This window comes from Plecotus auritus (assembly GCF_963455305.1).
Source record: "Plecotus auritus genome assembly, chromosome: 14".
Lineage (NCBI taxonomy): Eukaryota > Metazoa > Chordata > Mammalia > Chiroptera > Vespertilionidae > Plecotus > Plecotus auritus.
In genome coordinates, this window is record NC_137780.1 from 973,976 (window position 1) to 990,368 (window position 16,393).

A 16,393-nucleotide genomic window follows, 5' to 3' on the forward strand; every position below is an offset into this window, starting at 1 on the left:
CCTGCCCAGGCCCCCTGCCCCCACCCCTGTCCAGGTCAAAGGCCCTGGAACCCAGAACCTGAGGGGACAAGGGTTAGCCAGGGCATCTCCCAGGCCTCAGTTTGCCCATCTGCAGAACGGAGCAGCTGGTCTATAGATGTGAGCCCAGCCGCTGTCCCCCTCCCCCCTCTCCCCCCACCTCGCTTAGCTCTACAACGAGGAGATCCTGGACCTCTTTGACGCCACCCGGGACCCCGACGCCCGGCACCGCAGGTCCAACATCAAGATCCACGAGGACGCCAACGGCGGCATCTACACCACGGGCGTCACGTCCCGCCTCATCAACTCCCAGGAGGAGGTGCGCGTGCCCGGGGGTCAGGGGTCGGGGCAGGCCGGGGCGGGCGTGGGGGACCTCACGGCCGCCTCCCTCCCAGCTGATCCAGTGCCTGAGGCAGGGCGCCCTGTCGCGCACCACGGCCAGCACCCAGATGAACCTGCAGAGCTCCCGCTCCCACGCCATCTTCACCATCCACCTGTGCCAGGTGCGCCTCTGCGCCCAGCCCGACCCGGTAAGGATCCCCGGGCCCTGAGCCGGCGGGGTGGGGGGAGGGGCAGCTCCAGAGGGCGGAGGAGGAAGGAGCCACGCCCACCCGTGCGCGGCCCCGAGTCAGCGGCCGCCCTCCGCTGCAGGTGCAGGAGGCGGTGACCCGGCTTCCTGAGGGCGCGCCTGCCCGCGAGTACGAGACCCTCACGGCCAAGTTTCACTTCGTGGACCTGGCGGGCTCCGAGCGGCTGAAGCGGACAGGGGCCACGGGCGAGCGGGCCAAGGAGGGCATCTCCATCAACTGTGGCCTGGTAGGCACCGGGCGGGAGGCTGGGAGGGGCAGGGGGGGTGCAGGGGGGGCGGTGCAGGTGGCCCAGGGCTGTGCGTCCCTCCCTGGGCCCCCCTCCAGCGCATGCTCTGTCCTGGCAGCTGGCCTTGGGCAATGTGATCAGCGCCCTGGGGGACCAGACCAGGAAGGCGGTGCACGTGCCCTACAGGGACTCCAAGCTCACGCGGCTCCTTCAGGACTCGCTGGGGGGCAACAGGTACCGGGCAGGGAGGCGGGGCTTCCTGGAGAGCGGGATGGGAGGCTTTGAGGGGGAAGGCCCTCGGGGACAAGGAGACCCCCTGCTCTGGGCTGTGGGTGGGACACGGGTGCCTTGAGATGCCCCCTGACCTCGGGCCAGTAGGGTGTAGGACTCTTCTGCCCCCGGGGAGGGATGGTCCCTAAAGGGAGTGACGGCCAGGCCACGTGGCGCACTGGCGGAGCATCGACCTGTGAACCAGGAGGTCAGGGTTCGATTCCCGGTCAGGGCGCAGGCCCGGGTGGCGGGCTGGATCCCCAGTGGGGGGCGTGCAGGAGGCCTCCGATCCATGATTCTCTCTCATCCTGGATGTTTCTGTCTCTCTCTCCCTCTCCCTTCCTCTCTGAAATCAATAAATATATTTAAAAAATAAAAATAAAGCCAAAACCGGTTTGGCTCAGTGGATAGAGCGTCGGCCTGCGGACTGAAGGGTCCCGGGTTCGATTCCGGTCAAGGGCATGTACCTTGGTTGCGGGCACATCCCCAGTAGGAGGTGTGCAGGAGGCAGCTGATCGATGTTTCTCTCTCATCGATGTTTCTGACTGTCTATCCTTCTTCCTTCCTCTCTGTAAAAAATCAATAAAATATATTTTTAAAAAATAATAATAAAAAAATAAATAAAAATAAAAATAAAAAGGTGACAGAGCCCACACGGGGTACTAGATGGGAAACGGTAAAGAGATGCAGGGCCGTCTCTGTGGCGCTGGCCCCTCACCGTCTCCCCGACACTGCCCGCCACCTGCTCTGTGGGGGGTGCGGGTCCCCACCACCCAGGTTCTGCTCCATGAAACCCAGTCCTCAGGCGACGGGGGGTGGGCGGGCGGTGGGGGGGGGGGCTGGCGGGAGCTCTACTCTGAGGCCGTGCTTCTGGGGAGCCGGCTGCGCCCCGGAACCCTCACTTCCCCCTGCTGCGCTCCCCCCCCCCACCCCGCCCCTCCAGCCAGACCATCATGATCGCCTGCGTGAGCCCCTCGGACCGGGACTTCATGGAGACACTCAACACCCTCAAATACGCCAACCGGGCCCGGAACATCAAGAACAAGGTGGTGGTGAACCAGGACAAGACCAGCCAGCAGATCAGCGCGCTGCGGGCTGAGATCGCGCGCCTGCAAATGGAGCTCATGGAGTACAAGGCGGTGAGCGCGCCCCCGGCCCGCGGCCGGCCTGCCTGCCTGGTGGCGCCGATCTCATGACGGACCGGCTCACGGCCGCGGTGCTGACCGGCTGAGACCCCTAGACTCGGAATCAGAATCAGCAATAGTGGGCAGGACCGCACGCGTAGCGCAGTGTGCCGGGTGGGGTCGGGGGGGGGGCCGAGGAGAGAGTTGGCCCTCCTTCCTCAGGTGGTGGTCAGGGAGGGCTTCCTGGAGGAAGAGTCCTTTCCCGTGGAATCGGAAGCAGGCATTGTAGGATGTGAACACGTGTCCTGGGGGAATGCACCCAATTCCCTGGGACTAAGGCACCTGACCCCTCCCCACCCCCCACCCCCCGCCCGCCCCTCCTCCCAGGGCAAGCGGGTGATCGGGGAGGACGGCAGCGAGGGCTACAGCGACCTGTTCCGGGAGAACGCCATGCTGCAGAAGGAGAACGGGGCCCTGCGCCTGCGGGTGAAGGCCATGCAGGAGGCCATCGACGCCATCAACAGCCGCGTCACCCACCTCATGAGCCAGGAGGCCAACCTGCTGCTGGCCAAGGCCGGTGAGTGGGTGCCGGCCGGCTGGGCGCACCGGGGCTACGGCTCCCTCCCCACCCCCGGCCAGGAGACGGGCGGGCTAGGCCAGCCCAGGAGCTCACAGATCGGTTCATTCATGCATCTTTTCCTAATTAATTTTAACTTTTTAAAAATATATATTTTTATTGATTAGAGAGAGAGAGAGAGAATCATGGATCCGCTGCCTCCTGTGCACCCCGCACTGGGGATCGAGCCTGCGACCCGGGCATGTGCCTTGACAGGGAAATCGAACCCTGACCTCCTGGGGGGTCATAGGTCGGCGCTCACCACTGAGCCACACCAGCCGGGCTTGACGTTGCTTTTGTTACTTATTCCCCCAGGTGACGGCAACGAGGCCATCGGCGCTCTGATCCAGACCTACATCCGGGAGATCGAGGAGCTGCGGTGAGCGAGCCCGGCACCCCTGGGACCCTGGGACCCCCGGGGGCCTTGGCCAGGCGAGGGCGACCCGCTCACCCACTCCCCGCCCCCCTCACCCCCTCCTGCAGGACAAAGCTGCTGGAGAGCGAGGCCATGAACGAGTCCCTGCGTCGCAGCCTCTCCCGGGCCTCGGCGAGAGGCCCCTACTCCCCGGGGCTCGGGGGCGGCCCTGCCAGCTCCATGGAGGACGCCTCGGAGGTGATCCGCAGGGCCAAGCAGGACCTGGAGCGCCTCAAGAAGAAGGAGGTCAGGCAGCGGAGAAAGAGGCGAGTGAGCGTCCCCAGGGGGGCGCTGCCCCGGGGTCACCTGGGGCTCTGGCCAGCCTTGGGGGCAGAGCCACCTACTGCCCTCGTCCGCCCGGGAGAGGGAGGTGGCGAGTCCGGGGAACTGCGGGCAGGGGGACGAGAAGGGCGGCCAGACTCTGCAGAGCAGGACCCCGGCCGGTCCTGTCCTGTGACCTCCGGACAAGACATGTCTCCCCCCCAACCCCCCCCCCGCCCCCCGCCCCCCCCCCCCCCCATGCTCAGGCAGGTCTAGCCCCCTAACCCCGCCTGCCCTTCTCTCCCCCCCGCAGCCCGGAGAAGGAGGCCTTCAAAAAGAGGGCAAAACTCCAACAGGAAAACAGCGAGGAGACCGATGAGAATGAGGACAACGAGGTGGAGGAGGTGAGCCCGCCCCTCCCCCCTCCCCTCCCGTCCCCTCCCCTCCGCACACTCACCCCACTTCTGCTGGGTGGGGCCCCAGCACCTCCTTGTGCACAGGGGGGACGGCGCTTGGATTGCCTCCTGCTCTCTGCTGGGTTACCATGGTGATCTCCATCTCTCAGTCCCCTCCCTCATCCCAGTGCGGGTGGGGGTCACTGCCCAGGGGGCGGGGGGAAAGGGGGGGACAGGAAGCTCCCTCCAGAACGGAAGTGGGCACAAGGGCCCCGACTAGGACCCCACCCCCGTTTCCCACCTGCGGGGATGTCTGGACCAGCCTCTGCTTCGGGGTGCCCCTCCCTAAGACCGGGTCCAGCTTGTGGGGGCGGGACCGCCCGTCCCCCCTAATGGCGCTTGGTGCGCAGGAGGAGGAAGATCCGGATGAGAGTGGCTGCGAGGAGGAGGAGGGGCGTGAGGACGAGGACGAGGACTCGGGCAGTGAGGAGAGCCTGGTGGACTCGGACTCGGACCCCGAGGCCAAGGGTGCGTGGCGTGCGCCTGGGCTGGGGGCCCAGAAAAGCTGCTCGGGGCTGACTTTCTGGTTGGAACCCGCAGAGTTGGATGCCCCAGGGGTGGGGACAGGCCCCCCCTGAGTCCTCGGATCTCAGAGAGAGTGGGTGGCCAGGGCCCGGGACCTGGGATATGAAACGGAGAACAGCAAGCAGCACCCAGTGATGCTAACTCACGGAGGGCGCCTGTGCTGGGCCCTGCGCTGAAGGTGATGGCGGCCTGGCGCACCCCGTCCTCGTGACCTCCCACCTTGCCTGGCATTTCGGGGGCTGCTCCGTAACTGTGTTTTCCCATCCGGCACCCCCAACCCGCCGGTGGGATTTGTCATTTCCTTCAGCCTCTGGTCGTCGCCTGGTGGTGGCTGACCAGCAAGAGCCCTCAGCCCTCTGCCCGTTCCTCGCCCCCGTGCCCTGGCGCCCCGGTGCTCGCCCTGGCGCCCTGGGTCAGGCCCGTCTCTGCCCACAGAGGTGAACTTTCAGGCCGATCTGGCCGACCTGACGTGCGAGATCGAGATCAAGCAGAAGCTGATCGACGAGCTGGAGAACAGCCAGCGGCGGCTGCAGACGCTCAAGCACCAGTACGAGGAGAAGCTGATTCTGCTGCAGAACAAGATCCGGGACACACAGCTGGAGCGCGACCGCGTGCTGCAGAACCTCAGTGAGGCCCCGCCCCCCGCCCGCCCCAGCCATGCAGGCCTCGCCCCTCCTATTCCAAAGGCCCCGCCCAGTCTCTGCTGACCCCGCCCCTCCTGCTCCCCGGTCCCAGCCCCAGCCCTGCAGGCCCCGCCCCTCCTGTTTCAAGACCCCGCCCAACGCCCCGCCCCATCTCTGCTCACCCCGCCTCTCCTGCTTCCTGGGTCCCGCCCACAGCAAGAGCCCTGCAGGCCCCGCCCCTCCTGCTCCAAGGCCCCGCCCCATCTCTGCTGACCCTGCCTCTCCTGCTTCCTGGGTCCCTCCCACAGCAAGAGCCCTGCAGGCCCCGCCCCTCCTGCTCCAAGGCCCCGCCCCATCTCTGCTGACCCTGCCTCTCCTGCTTCCTGGGTCCCGCCCACAGCAAGAGCCCTGCAGGCCCCGCCCCTCCTGCTCCAAGGCCCCGCCCCATCTCTGCTGACCCCGCCCCTCCTGCTCCCTGGGTCCCAGCCCCAGCCCTGCAGGCCCCGCCCTCCTGTTTCAAGGCCCCACCCCATCTCTGCCGACCCCCCCCTCTCCTGCTTCCTGGGTCCTGCCCATAGCACCAGCCCTGCAGGCCCCGCCTCTCCTGCTCCAAGGCCCCGCCCCATCTCTGCTGACCCCGCCCCTCCTGCTCCCCGGGTCCCGCCCCCAGCCCCAGCCCTGCAGGCCCTGCTCCTCCTGTTTCAAGGCCCCACCCAACGCCCCTCCCCATCTCTGCTGACCCCGCCCCTCCTGCTCACAGGCCCCGCCCACAGCCCCAGCTCCGCAGGCCCCGCCTGCCCCGTCGGCCCCGCCCCTCTTGCTCCTCAAGCCCCACCCACCGGCTCAGAGAGGGGCGTGGCCTCCCCAAGGTCAGGCAGGGCCGGTGGGGGACTGACGCCGCCCTGACGGCCACCTCTCTCTTGCGGTTCGCAGGCACCATGGAGTGCTACACGGAGGAGAAGGCCAACAAGATCAAGGCGGACTACGAGAAGCGGCTGCGGGAGATGCACCGGGACCTGCAGAAGCTGCAGGCCGCCCAGAAGGAGCACGCGCGGCTGCTCAAGAACCAGTCCCGCTACGAGCGGGAGCTGAAGAAGCTGCAGGCCGAGGTGGCGGAGATGAAGAAGGCCAAGGTGGGGCCCACGGCGCGGGGTGTGGGGTGTCACCGCAGGACCCACCCACCGCAGTAAACAGTCATTGCGGTTCCCTCGCCTCCTCCACCCTGACCTGGTCCTGGGGGCTTGTCCCTAACCCTCACCCCCTCCACGCCCACCCCCCCCCCAACCCCACCCCGTCAGCAGCGCAGCTCTCGGGAGAGAGAAAGTGCTCCGTCCACATGGGGTCACTAGCCGCCAGCAACCTGGGCTGGTCCTAGAATAGCCGGACCCAGGACGGTGGCTTTGGGGGAGGGGGACCAGAGGCCGTGAGCAGTGAGGGTTGGACATGGCTGGGCTGGTGGGTGGCCCAGGAGGTGAGGCAGCTCAGCCCCTGCGGAGGAGTAGGGGGCAGACCTCAGGGGCCACCTGGTAGGCTGCCCGGCTGCTCCCCCTCCGGCCCAGCGTCTTCACTCCCTCCAGCGAGTGGGCACCTACTTAGCCCCGTCCCCGGTGCCCCCTCTGCCCGTCCAGGTGGCCCTGATGAAGCAGATGCGGGAGGAGCAGCAGCGGCGGCGGCTGGTGGAGACCAAGAGGAACCGGGAGATCGCGCAGCTCAAGAAGGAGCAGCGGCGACAGGAGGTGAGGGTGCCCTCCCTGAACCCCTCCCCCCCGCACCGCCCTGCAGGCTTGAGGGGTGGGAGTGGGGAGCTGGAGAGGCGGAGCCAGTAGAGCAGGGAGTGGGCGGGGCCTGGAGCAGGAGGGCGTGGCGATGGGCGGGGCCTCATTGAGGTTCTGCAGCGTCAAGTTCCAGGGAGGGACTGAGCCCCGGGAGTGACAGGAGCTTGCCCGAGGTCACCAGCAAGCAGAGCCCCCAGCCAGGCCTCCTGGCCCAGGGTGGGGACCTGAGGCCGGAGAATAGCCCTGTGGGGCGGGGGCAGGGGGGGTGAGGGGGGAGAAGGGAGCCGAGCTCCTGGGCCCTTTGATCTGCAAGCTTTGATCAGCCCAGGCCCAGGCCTCTGCCCACCAGCCCTGAGTGGGGACCCCCCCCCACCCCCCAACCCCCGTCTCCCACCCGCAGTTTCAGATCCGAGCTCTGGAGTCCCAGAAGCGACAGCAGGAGCTGGTGCTGAGGAGAAAGACCCAGGAGGTGAGCGGTGCCTCCCCGCAAGCCGCCCCCTTCGGATTCCGGCTGAGCTGGGAACCTGGCCCCAGCTCCCTCCTTCCCCGCGGACACAGGCCTGCCCTGGGCTGAGGCCGGAGGGCCGGCTGCAGGCTCTGGTCCCACCTTTAAAAACAAACAAAAAAAAGTCTCTTCGGTGTTCATTTCACAACAAACAGAGGCCCCATTCTCAGCTGGACGGAGGGGCCCCTATATTCTCCCTCCCTGCGCCCCCCCCCCCCACAATCTGGGCATTTTGTGGGCTCCGTGTACCCTGCTCACGGGGACCCTCCTTCCGTGGCCCCCAGGTTTCTGCGCTGAGGCGCCTGGCCAAACCCATGTCGGAGCGGGTGGCAGGGCGGGTGGGGCCGAAGCCCCCCATGCTGGACTCGGGGGCCGAGGTGTCCGCCAGCACCACCTCGTCGGAGGCCGAGTCGGGGGCCCGCTCCGTGTCCACCATCGTGCGCCAGTGGAACCGGAAACTCAACCACTTCTTGGGGGACCACCCCGGCTCCACTGTCCACGGCACCCGGCCTGCCAGGTGAGGGGGCGGGCCAGGGGGAGGCCAGCCCAGGGAAGCAGGGCCCCGTGGCTGTCAGCTCCCGGCAGGGGGGCCCCACCCAGCCCCGCTCGCTCGCCTCTATCTCCAGAAAGAAGTTCCAGAAGAAGGGGGCCGGCCAGAGCTTCAGCAAGGCCGCCCGGCTCAAGTGGCAGTCGCTGGAGCGGAGGGTCATCGACATCGTCATGCAGAGGATGACCCTCGTCAACCTGGAGGCCGACATGGAGCGGCTCATCAAGGTGGGCACTGCCCTCCCTCGGCACCCCTCCCTCCCGCCAGCTCCCCTCCCTCCCACCTGAACCCCTCCCTCCCTCTCTCCCTGTAACCCTTCCTCTCTCTGCACCCCTCCCTCCTGCAAGCTCCCCTCCCTCCCTCTCTATCCCTCCCTCGGCACCCCTCCCTCCCGCCAGCTCCCCTCCCTCCCTCTCTATCCCTCCCTCGGCACCCCTCCCTCCCGCCAGCTCCCCTCCCTCCCTCTCTATCCCTCCCTCGGCACCCCTCCCTCCCTCCCATCTGTAACCCTTCCTCCCTCTGCACCCCTCCCTCCCGCCAGCTCCCCTCCCTCCCTCTCTATCCCTCCCTCTGCACCCCTCCCTCCCTCCCATCTGCAACCCTTCCTTCTCTCTGCACCCCTCCCTCCCGCCAGCTCCCCTCCCTCCCTCTCTATCCCTCCCTCTGCACCCCTCCCTCCCATCTGCAACCCTTCCTCTCTCTGCACCCCTCCCTCCTGCAAGCTCCCCTCCCTCCCTCTATATTCCTCCCTCCCTCTATATCCCTCCCTCCCGTCTGCTCCCCTCCCTCCCGCCTGAACCCCTCCCTCCCTCTCTCCCTCCCTCTGCACCCCTCCCTCCCACCAGCTCTCCTCCCTCTCTCTGTACCCCTCCCTCCCCCCTGCACCCCTCCCTCCTCCCTGCACCTCTCCCTCCCACCTGCACCCCTCCCTCCCATGTCCACCCCTCCCTCCCATCTGCAACCCTCTGCCATCAGCTGTCACTTTAAAATATATATATATTTTTTATTGATGTCAGAGAGGAAGGGGAAGGGAGATAGAGTTAGAAACATCCATGATGAGAGAGGATCATGGATCGGCTGCCTCCTCACGCCCCCCACTGGGGACCAAGCCCACACCCTGGGCCTGTGCCCTGACCGGGAATCGAACCCTGACCTCCTGGTTCACAGGTCGATGCTCAGCCCCTGAGCCCCGCCGGCCGGGCTGACCGCTGTCCCTTCTGACGGCTCAGGCAGGCTCTTCCGACCTTTCCTCGTCCCCCGGCCCCTGATCCTCATGGCGGCTCCTGAATGCAGACGTGCTGGGGTCCCCATGAGGCTACGTGAGGGGGCAGGGGGGGCAGCTGTGAGCAGGGCTGGACAGCACCCTGAGGCCTTCCCCCCCCCCCCAGAAAAGGGAGGAGCTCTTCCTCCTGCAGGAGGCGCTGCGGAGGAAGCGGGAGCGGCTGCAGGCGGAGAGCCCGGAGGAGAAGGGGCTGCAGGAGCTGGCGGAGGAGATGGAGGCGCTGGCGGCCAACATCGACTACATCAACGACAGCGTCTCCGACTGCCAGGCCACCATCGTGCAGCTGGAGGAGACCAAGGTGCCGGGGCGGCAGGCGGGGGGGGGGCGGGGGGGTGCAGGGAGGGGGGTGCAGGGAGTGGGGTGCAGGGGGGTGCAGGGAGTGGGGTGCAGGGGGGTACAGGGAGTGGGGTGCCGGGTGGGGTGCAGCCCTGCTGACCCGGGCCCTCTGCCTCCGGCCGCAGGAGGAGCTGGACTCGACGGACACGTCCGTGGTCATCAGCTCCTGCTCCCTGGCCGAAGCCCGCCTCCTGCTGGACAACTTCCTCAAGGCGTCCATCGACAAGGTGGGCGGCCGCGCGCCTCCTGGACGGGACCCCCACCCCCTCCCAGCCTGGCTGCTCGGAGCCACGTCACTCCCACGTCACTCCCACGTCACTCCCAGGCTGGGGCAGGCCGCCGCCGCCTCACCGCCCAGCCCCGGTCCCAGCCTAGGGAACGGGCTGACGGCAGACACACCGAGGCTGTGGCTTGCTCGGCGGCGTCTTTAACGAGCTGACGCCCGCGAGCGGCTTGGCCGGGTGCCTGGCCCACAGCCGGGCCTCCGTGGAAGGGGACCCTACGCACCGGCCCGGGCCCATCCGGTGCAGGGCTGGGCTTGAGTCCGCGGGAGGCGGAGGGCCAGTGTGAGGACGGATGCTGGGTGGGGCAGCGCGGACAGACAGACGGACGGACAGACCACGCTCCACCCGCAGGGGTTATGCTGGGACAGCCGGGGTCCCGGGCGTCTCGTGTTGGACCCAGGATGTGCTTCCTCGCCCCGGGCTATGGCCTTTGGGGGGGACAGGCACCCCGTGGGGTGCATGCAGTCCAGCTCTGGACAGGGGGGAGCCTGCCCCCCCACCCCACCCCCAACTCCTCACCCGTCCCCCTTCTTCTTTTTTTTAAATATATTTTTATTGATTTCAGAGAAGAAGGGAGAGAGAGAGAAACACCCATGCCGAGAGAGAATCATGGATCAGCTGCCTCCTGCACGCCCCACACTGGGGATGGAGCCCCCAAAAGACCCCATTAAAGACAGTCACTTCTGAGGTCCTGTGTGTGGGGACAGTCAGGGGGCCCATGGGCGCACCCCAGGTCTGAGCCAGGCGCAGGTGACGTCTGGGAGTTATGGGGGGCCCTCCAGGGTGTCTCCCTGGGAGCCAGTGGTGTGAGGGCAGGGACGGGGGTGCCCCTGGCCCCAGGCCAGGAAGGGTCACCCAGGCCCGCTCCCCATCCTCAGGGGCTGCAGGTGGCCCAGAAGGAGGCCCAGATCCGGCTGCTGGAGGGACGGCTGAGGCAGACTGACCTCGCGGGCTCCTCCCAGAACCACCTGCTCCTGGACGCCCTGCGGGAGAAGGCGGAGGCCCACCCCGAGCTGCAGGCCCTCATCTACAACGTGCAGCAAGGTATGCAAGGGGTGGGGGGGGCAGCCCGGGCCTCTGGGCTCCGGGGGGGTGCTCCCGGCTCCGACCCGGGGACCCTGGCTTCTCCAGAACTCTGCCCAAACCCATCTGACCCCCCCTTTCCATCACCCCCCCACAAGAGAACGGCTATGCCAGCACCGATGAGGAGGTCTCCGAGTTCTCCGAGGGCAGGTGAGTCCCACGTCGAGTGAGAGGCAGCTCAGCGCGGACCTGGGGGTGGGGGAGCCACGGGGTCCAGGGCCCAGCCCGGATGGGGGTTCAGGGGGCCCACGAATGCTTCTGGGTCCCCGAGCACCAGGGCCCACCCAGGCTCTCGGGGTCCTGAACTTGCCCTGCCCCTTCCTTAGCTTCTCCCAGTCGTTCACCATGAAAGGCTCCAGCAGCCACGACGATTTCAAGTTCAAGGTGAGCCCCTCGGGAGGCCGGCGGGGGCCCCTCGGCCCTCACCCCCAGCCCGACCCCGTGTTGCTTCCTGTGGGGCCGGATCTAGCCTCGGACTGGAGGGGGCGGGCGGGGGCAGGTGTGTAACCTGGTGCAGCCTGTTCTTTTTGAAGCGGGGTGCAGGGGGGGGGCGGGGGGCGGGGGGAGGAGAAAGGGGAGGAGCAGCCTGAGCCACTGCCTGGTGACCTCACCATAGCCCAGGGCCCCGCTTCCTGCTTTCAAAACCTCCCTCTTGTCCAGCCCAGACCCAAGCCAGCAACTCACCAGATCGCTGGTGGTTGTACGCGCATCTCCGTCGGCCACCAGCAGGGACAGCAATGAGGCCTTTGGGGACCTGGGAGACGGGATTTTTTATTTTTTTTTTAGAGAGAGAGGAAGGGAGAGGGAGAGGGAGATAGAAACATCCGTGATGAGAGAGAATCATGGATCGGCTGCCTCCTGCACGCCCCACACTGGGGAGCGAGCCTGCAACCCGGGCATGTGCCCTGACCGGGAATCGAACCGCGACCTCCTGGTTCCTAGGTCGGCGCTCAACCCCTGAGCCACGCCTGCCCGGCCGGAAACGGGCATTCTTAAGAGAGAACGGTGTACAGTTTGGCACACACGTGTGGGGGACACAGTCCACCTAAGGGCAGAACATCCGTGTCTGCTGCCTTGCCTCTGCCAGAAGCCTTGAGACGGGCTCAGGGGTGATGTCTGGTGGCTCCACCAGGAGTGGCTCCGCCTCCGACCCAGGCCCCCCCCCCCCCCCCGGTCCGCCCCCCCCCCCCGGGACTCCCCGGTCCCGTGTCACCCCTGTGGGGCGGCTGCTTCCCTTCCAGGGCGAGCCCAAGCTGTCGGCCCAGATCAAGGCGGCGTCGGCCGAGTGCCTGGGGCCCCCGCTCGACAGCTCCACGAAGAACATCACCAAGTCCCTGGCCTCGCTGGTGGAGATCACGGAGGACGGGGCGGGTTTCTCCGTGCGCGACCTCTACCCCCGCGACAGGGTCTCGCGCACCGTCAGCCTGCCCACCAGAGGCAGCACCTTGTAAGGCGGGCGGCGGGGCGTGGGGGGGGGGGGCCGGCCGGGGTGGGCGGGGAGCCGGGCCTCCGGGCTGTCCTCCGGGCTGTCCTCGGGGCCTCACCGGTCTCCCTCCTCCAGCCCCCGGCAGTCCCGCGCCACCGACACGTCCCCTCTGACCCGAAGGAAGTCGTACGACCGCGGGCAGCCGCCCGTCAGGTGAGCAAGCGCGTGTCCCAGGCCCGGCACCAGCGTGGCTGCCCGTCGGGGCCTGGCCGGCGTGAGCGGCGGTGACGTCCACGCTGTGGATCCTCTCGGGCGCGTTCTAATCCGGGCCCCACGACGCCACCCATCCGCCCCCAGGCTCCCTCCCCCGCCCTGTCCTGCCCTGCGTGGTCTCGGACACAAAACCTCCCTCAGCACCTAGAACGGGGACCAAGCCCGCCGCTAACATCGTTGTGGCTGTGTGTTCCGTGTCGGTGGCTTCATCATTGCCCGGATGCCCTTCAGCCTCTTCTTTTATTTTTAATCTATTTTCATTGGTTTCAGAGAGGAAGGGAGAGGAGAGAGAGACATCCGTGATGAGAGAGACTCACTGATCGGCTGCCCCCTGCATGCTCCCTACTGGGGATCGAGCCGGCAACCCGGGCGTGTGCCCTGACCCTTAATCGAACCGTGACCTCCTGGTTCCGAGGTCGACCCTGTAACCACTGAGCGACCGGCTAGGGCAGAAGTCGGCAAACTCATTCGTCCACAAAGCCAAATATCAACAGCACAACGATGGACATTTCTTCGGAGAGCCACATTTTTTAAACGTAAACTTCTTCTAACGCCACTTCTTCAACATAGACTCGCCCAGGCCGTGGTATTTTGTGCAAGAGCCACACTCCAGGGGCCAAAGAGCCGCCTGTGGCTCGCGAGCCGCGGTTTGCCGACCACGGGGCCAGGGCACCCATGCGTTTTAAGGAGCAGGGACCCAGCAGCCACGACGTGGGTCTGAGGTCGGGCTGAGTAAGAATGGCTCCCGACACCCTGACATGCCGCTCTCTGTCCCCGCCTGGCAGGTCCACAGACGTGGGGTTCACGCCCCCCTCGTCCCCTCCCACGCGGCCACGCAATGATCGCAACGTCTTCTCACGTCTGACCAGCAATCAGAGCCAGGGCTCAGCGCTGGACAAGTAAGGGCCAGCGCCGGGCGGGCTGTTCGAGGGGAGGGAGGCCGTGGCCGTGGGCACAGCTGGGCAGCCCCTGGACATTCTGTTCCGGCCCCACTCCTGGCTACTCTATCTTTTCCGTCTTGACCGGGGACCCGTCTGTTCCCTGAGGGAGCTGGCACCTCGGGAGCGAGCTAGCAGGGGCGGACAGGGGTGCTCAGGCACCCATAGGCCCCCAGGCAGCCCTGAATCCTCCGTGGCTGGTGCCTTGATTCTCCGAAGCCCCTTCCTCCGGCCCCACCAGCTCCCTCCCCTCCCCAAACGCTCAGACAGGCCCCAAAGGCGACCCCTGTCACCTTCCCGTGGCCAGGTCGGCTCAACCCACGGTGCGCCCCCTGCTGGTGTGATGGGGGTTGACAGCCGTCCCACGTGGCACCTGCTTTCACCCCAGGTTTCCCCTGAGCCACAGCTCAGCCGTCAGGGGGCCTCACAGGAGCAGAAACAAGGCGTCTGCCTAGGAAGTGCACAGCCAGCCGAGGGCCTAGCTGCCCGTGTCCCTAACGGGGTCTCTGCCCAGGGGCGGGGGGGGGCCCGTCCTCCATGAGCTCCTCTTCACACTCCCTGCTGGCCCCGCCCTGCCCCACGCCAGCCAGGGTCCCCTCCCAGCCAGGTGCCCCCCAACCCAGTGCCCCTCCCACCCACCTTCAAGGTCTTCTCGCCATCCCAGCTTGTGGGTCGTCCAGACCCCAGTCCATCCAGGGTCATCCAGGGGTCATCCCGACCTCAATCCATCCAGGGGTCATCCCGACCTCGATCCATCCAGGGTCATCCCGACCTCAGTCCATCCAGGGTCATCCCGACCTCAATCCATCCAGGGGTCATCCCGACCTCGATCCATCCAGGGGTCATCCCGACCTCAGTCCATCCAGGGTCATCCCGACCTCAGTCCATCCAGGGTCATCCCGACCTCGATCCATCCAGGGTCATCCCGACCTCAATCCATCCAGGATCATCCCGACCTCAGTCCATCCAGGGGTCATCCCGACCTCGGTCCTGTCCGGGGGTCCAGGTCCGGGGGTCCAGGTCCAGGGGTCCAGGTTCGGGGGTCCAGCTCCAGGCCGTTCCGCACGCTCCCCAGGGACAGGGGGCTCTGTGAAAAACCCGCCCCTGAGGAGCTGCTGGGGCAGCCCCCTCCCAGGTGGGAGGAGCAGTCGGGCCCCAGCGTTGCCGGTGGGGGTGGGGGCCCCCAGCTTGCGGATGGGGCAGCAAACAGCCCAGGAGCAGTCTCCCCAGAGTGTGGGGCCGGCGATCCCGCGTCGTCCTCGTGGGGGGGGGGGGGGGCCATCCTACCCTGCCAGCTGCGGGCCTCCCCAGCTCCCAGGCCAGCCCGCCCCCTCCCCCCGCCCTGCTGTCCCCCCCCCCGGCGCCTCCTCCCTCTGCCTCTCTCCACTCCCCTCCAGGAGAATAACCGCCCTGACCCGCTGCTCTGCGCCCTGTGTGTGCCCCGCCCCCCCTAATCCAGCTAACTTTCTGCCCTCCCAGGTCTGATGACAGCGACTCCTCTATGTCCGAGGTCCTGAGGTACACAGACAGCCGCGTCCTCGTCCCAACCCTCTCGCTTGCTCCTCTCTCTCTCTCTCTCTCTCTCTCTCTCTCTCTCTCTCGGCCCCTCCCGCCTGCACCCCTGTCCTCAGCATGCACCCCTCCTCTCGGCCCCCAGGACCCTTCCCGCCCCTGGTTCCTCCTCTCCTGACGGCTGCCTGGCCTCTACTGCCCCCACCGAGCGGCTGGAGCTGGGGGCTCGCGCGGGGAGGGGCGTGCGGTCGCTTGTCACGGCCTGTCCTCTGCTCCCTCGTCACCTGGGCGGGGGGCGGGGGGAGCATGGAGCCTGGCGGGGCGGGCCGGGCAGGGTGTGAATGGCTGTGCTCGGGGTCCTTGGGGCGCTCGGTCTGTGTCGGTGCCACACACTTAGACCCCGGCTCCGCCCCCACCCCCATCTCCTGGCACCGGGACCAGGAGTGCCGGCCAACCCAGCACAGCACCCCACACACACACGGAGCACATCCAGGGCCCCGGGGGGCTGGGCACAAGGCCACAGCTGAGCTGAGAGCTCTCCTACCAAGCCCTCCGCCGACCGCGCCGCCGACCCTGGGTGCTGGCCGTCCTGCCATCCCCCCCACAGGATGCTACCAGCATCTCACGAGGAGGGTTAGCCCTTTAACCTCCTGGCCACAGCCCGCTCGGGCCTTCCCGGCCACAGCTGGGCCCCGACGAGGGCGAGAGGCGGGAGCTGGGATACCTGGGAGGCTGCTTCGTGCGCGCCCTTGACCGGCACTGGGCCTGTCGGACCCTTGTCAGACCCTGCCCTCGGGGCTGGGCTGCCTGAGTCCCTGGGGCCGTGAGCAGCCTGCAGGAGGGACATGGGTCATTTCCTCCCGCCCTCGGCCACGGCGCCCGCCCCTGTCGGTCGGCACGGCGTTCTCTTTGGAAAAGAGCGAGGACATGTTTTCAGACCCGCACACAACCCGGCCGGGGCCTCGCGCCCAGGGGTCCCTCATCTCTCTCTATATCAAAGCCTAATATGCAAAGGGTCCCCTCAGGAGTTCGACTGACTGGGAGTTCGATCGCTCGCTATGACGGGCGCTGACCACCAGGGGGCAGCACGGAACGAAGGGAGTCCCTGGCCGGCGGCCGGCGGCCGGCAGCCGTGCACCAATTTCGTGCCCTGGGCCTCTCTAGCTGAGAAATAAAATCTCCATCCCAAGCCTGCAGGGGCTGGTGGAGGGGCCGTGGGGGCCCAGACCTCCTCGGCCAGAGCTGAGCTCGGGTCCCTAAAGGGGGTGAGCCCTTTGTCAACGACCCTCACAGGTCTGGCCGTGCTGGT

General features: G+C 67.2%; 1 protein-coding gene across 3 annotated transcripts in view; it reads left to right on the forward strand.

Annotated features, from left to right (window-relative positions):
- Positions 1–16,393, forward strand: part of KIF21B (kinesin family member 21B) — a 41,262-nt gene that overhangs the window by 15,854 nt on the left and 9,015 nt on the right. For all 3 annotated transcript variants that reach the window (XR_013959611.1, XM_080651082.1, XM_080651083.1), the window contains exons 4-28: positions 188–337; positions 414–548; positions 670–834; positions 953–1,068; positions 2,048–2,243; positions 2,616–2,805; positions 3,160–3,223; positions 3,328–3,525; positions 3,834–3,924; positions 4,326–4,443; positions 4,936–5,127; positions 6,057–6,256; positions 6,752–6,859; positions 7,299–7,367; positions 7,688–7,920; positions 8,030–8,177; positions 9,339–9,530; positions 9,694–9,795; positions 10,731–10,896; positions 11,034–11,085; positions 11,262–11,319; positions 12,177–12,382; positions 12,497–12,574; positions 13,420–13,533; positions 15,052–15,090. Coding sequence is in view for 2 of the 3 variants with exons in the window: in XM_080651082.1 (XP_080507208.1) it covers positions 188–337; positions 414–548; positions 670–834; positions 953–1,068; positions 2,048–2,243; positions 2,616–2,805; positions 3,160–3,223; positions 3,328–3,525; positions 3,834–3,924; positions 4,326–4,443; positions 4,936–5,127; positions 6,057–6,256; positions 6,752–6,859; positions 7,299–7,367; positions 7,688–7,920; positions 8,030–8,177; positions 9,339–9,530; positions 9,694–9,795; positions 10,731–10,896; positions 11,034–11,085; positions 11,262–11,319; positions 12,177–12,382; positions 12,497–12,574; positions 13,420–13,533; positions 15,052–15,090 (3,380 nt within the window). In the remaining variant the exon portion in view is untranslated. The remainder of the gene's footprint in view (positions 1–187; positions 338–413; positions 549–669; positions 835–952; positions 1,069–2,047; positions 2,244–2,615; positions 2,806–3,159; positions 3,224–3,327; positions 3,526–3,833; positions 3,925–4,325; positions 4,444–4,935; positions 5,128–6,056; positions 6,257–6,751; positions 6,860–7,298; positions 7,368–7,687; positions 7,921–8,029; positions 8,178–9,338; positions 9,531–9,693; positions 9,796–10,730; positions 10,897–11,033; positions 11,086–11,261; positions 11,320–12,176; positions 12,383–12,496; positions 12,575–13,419; positions 13,534–15,051; positions 15,091–16,393) is intronic.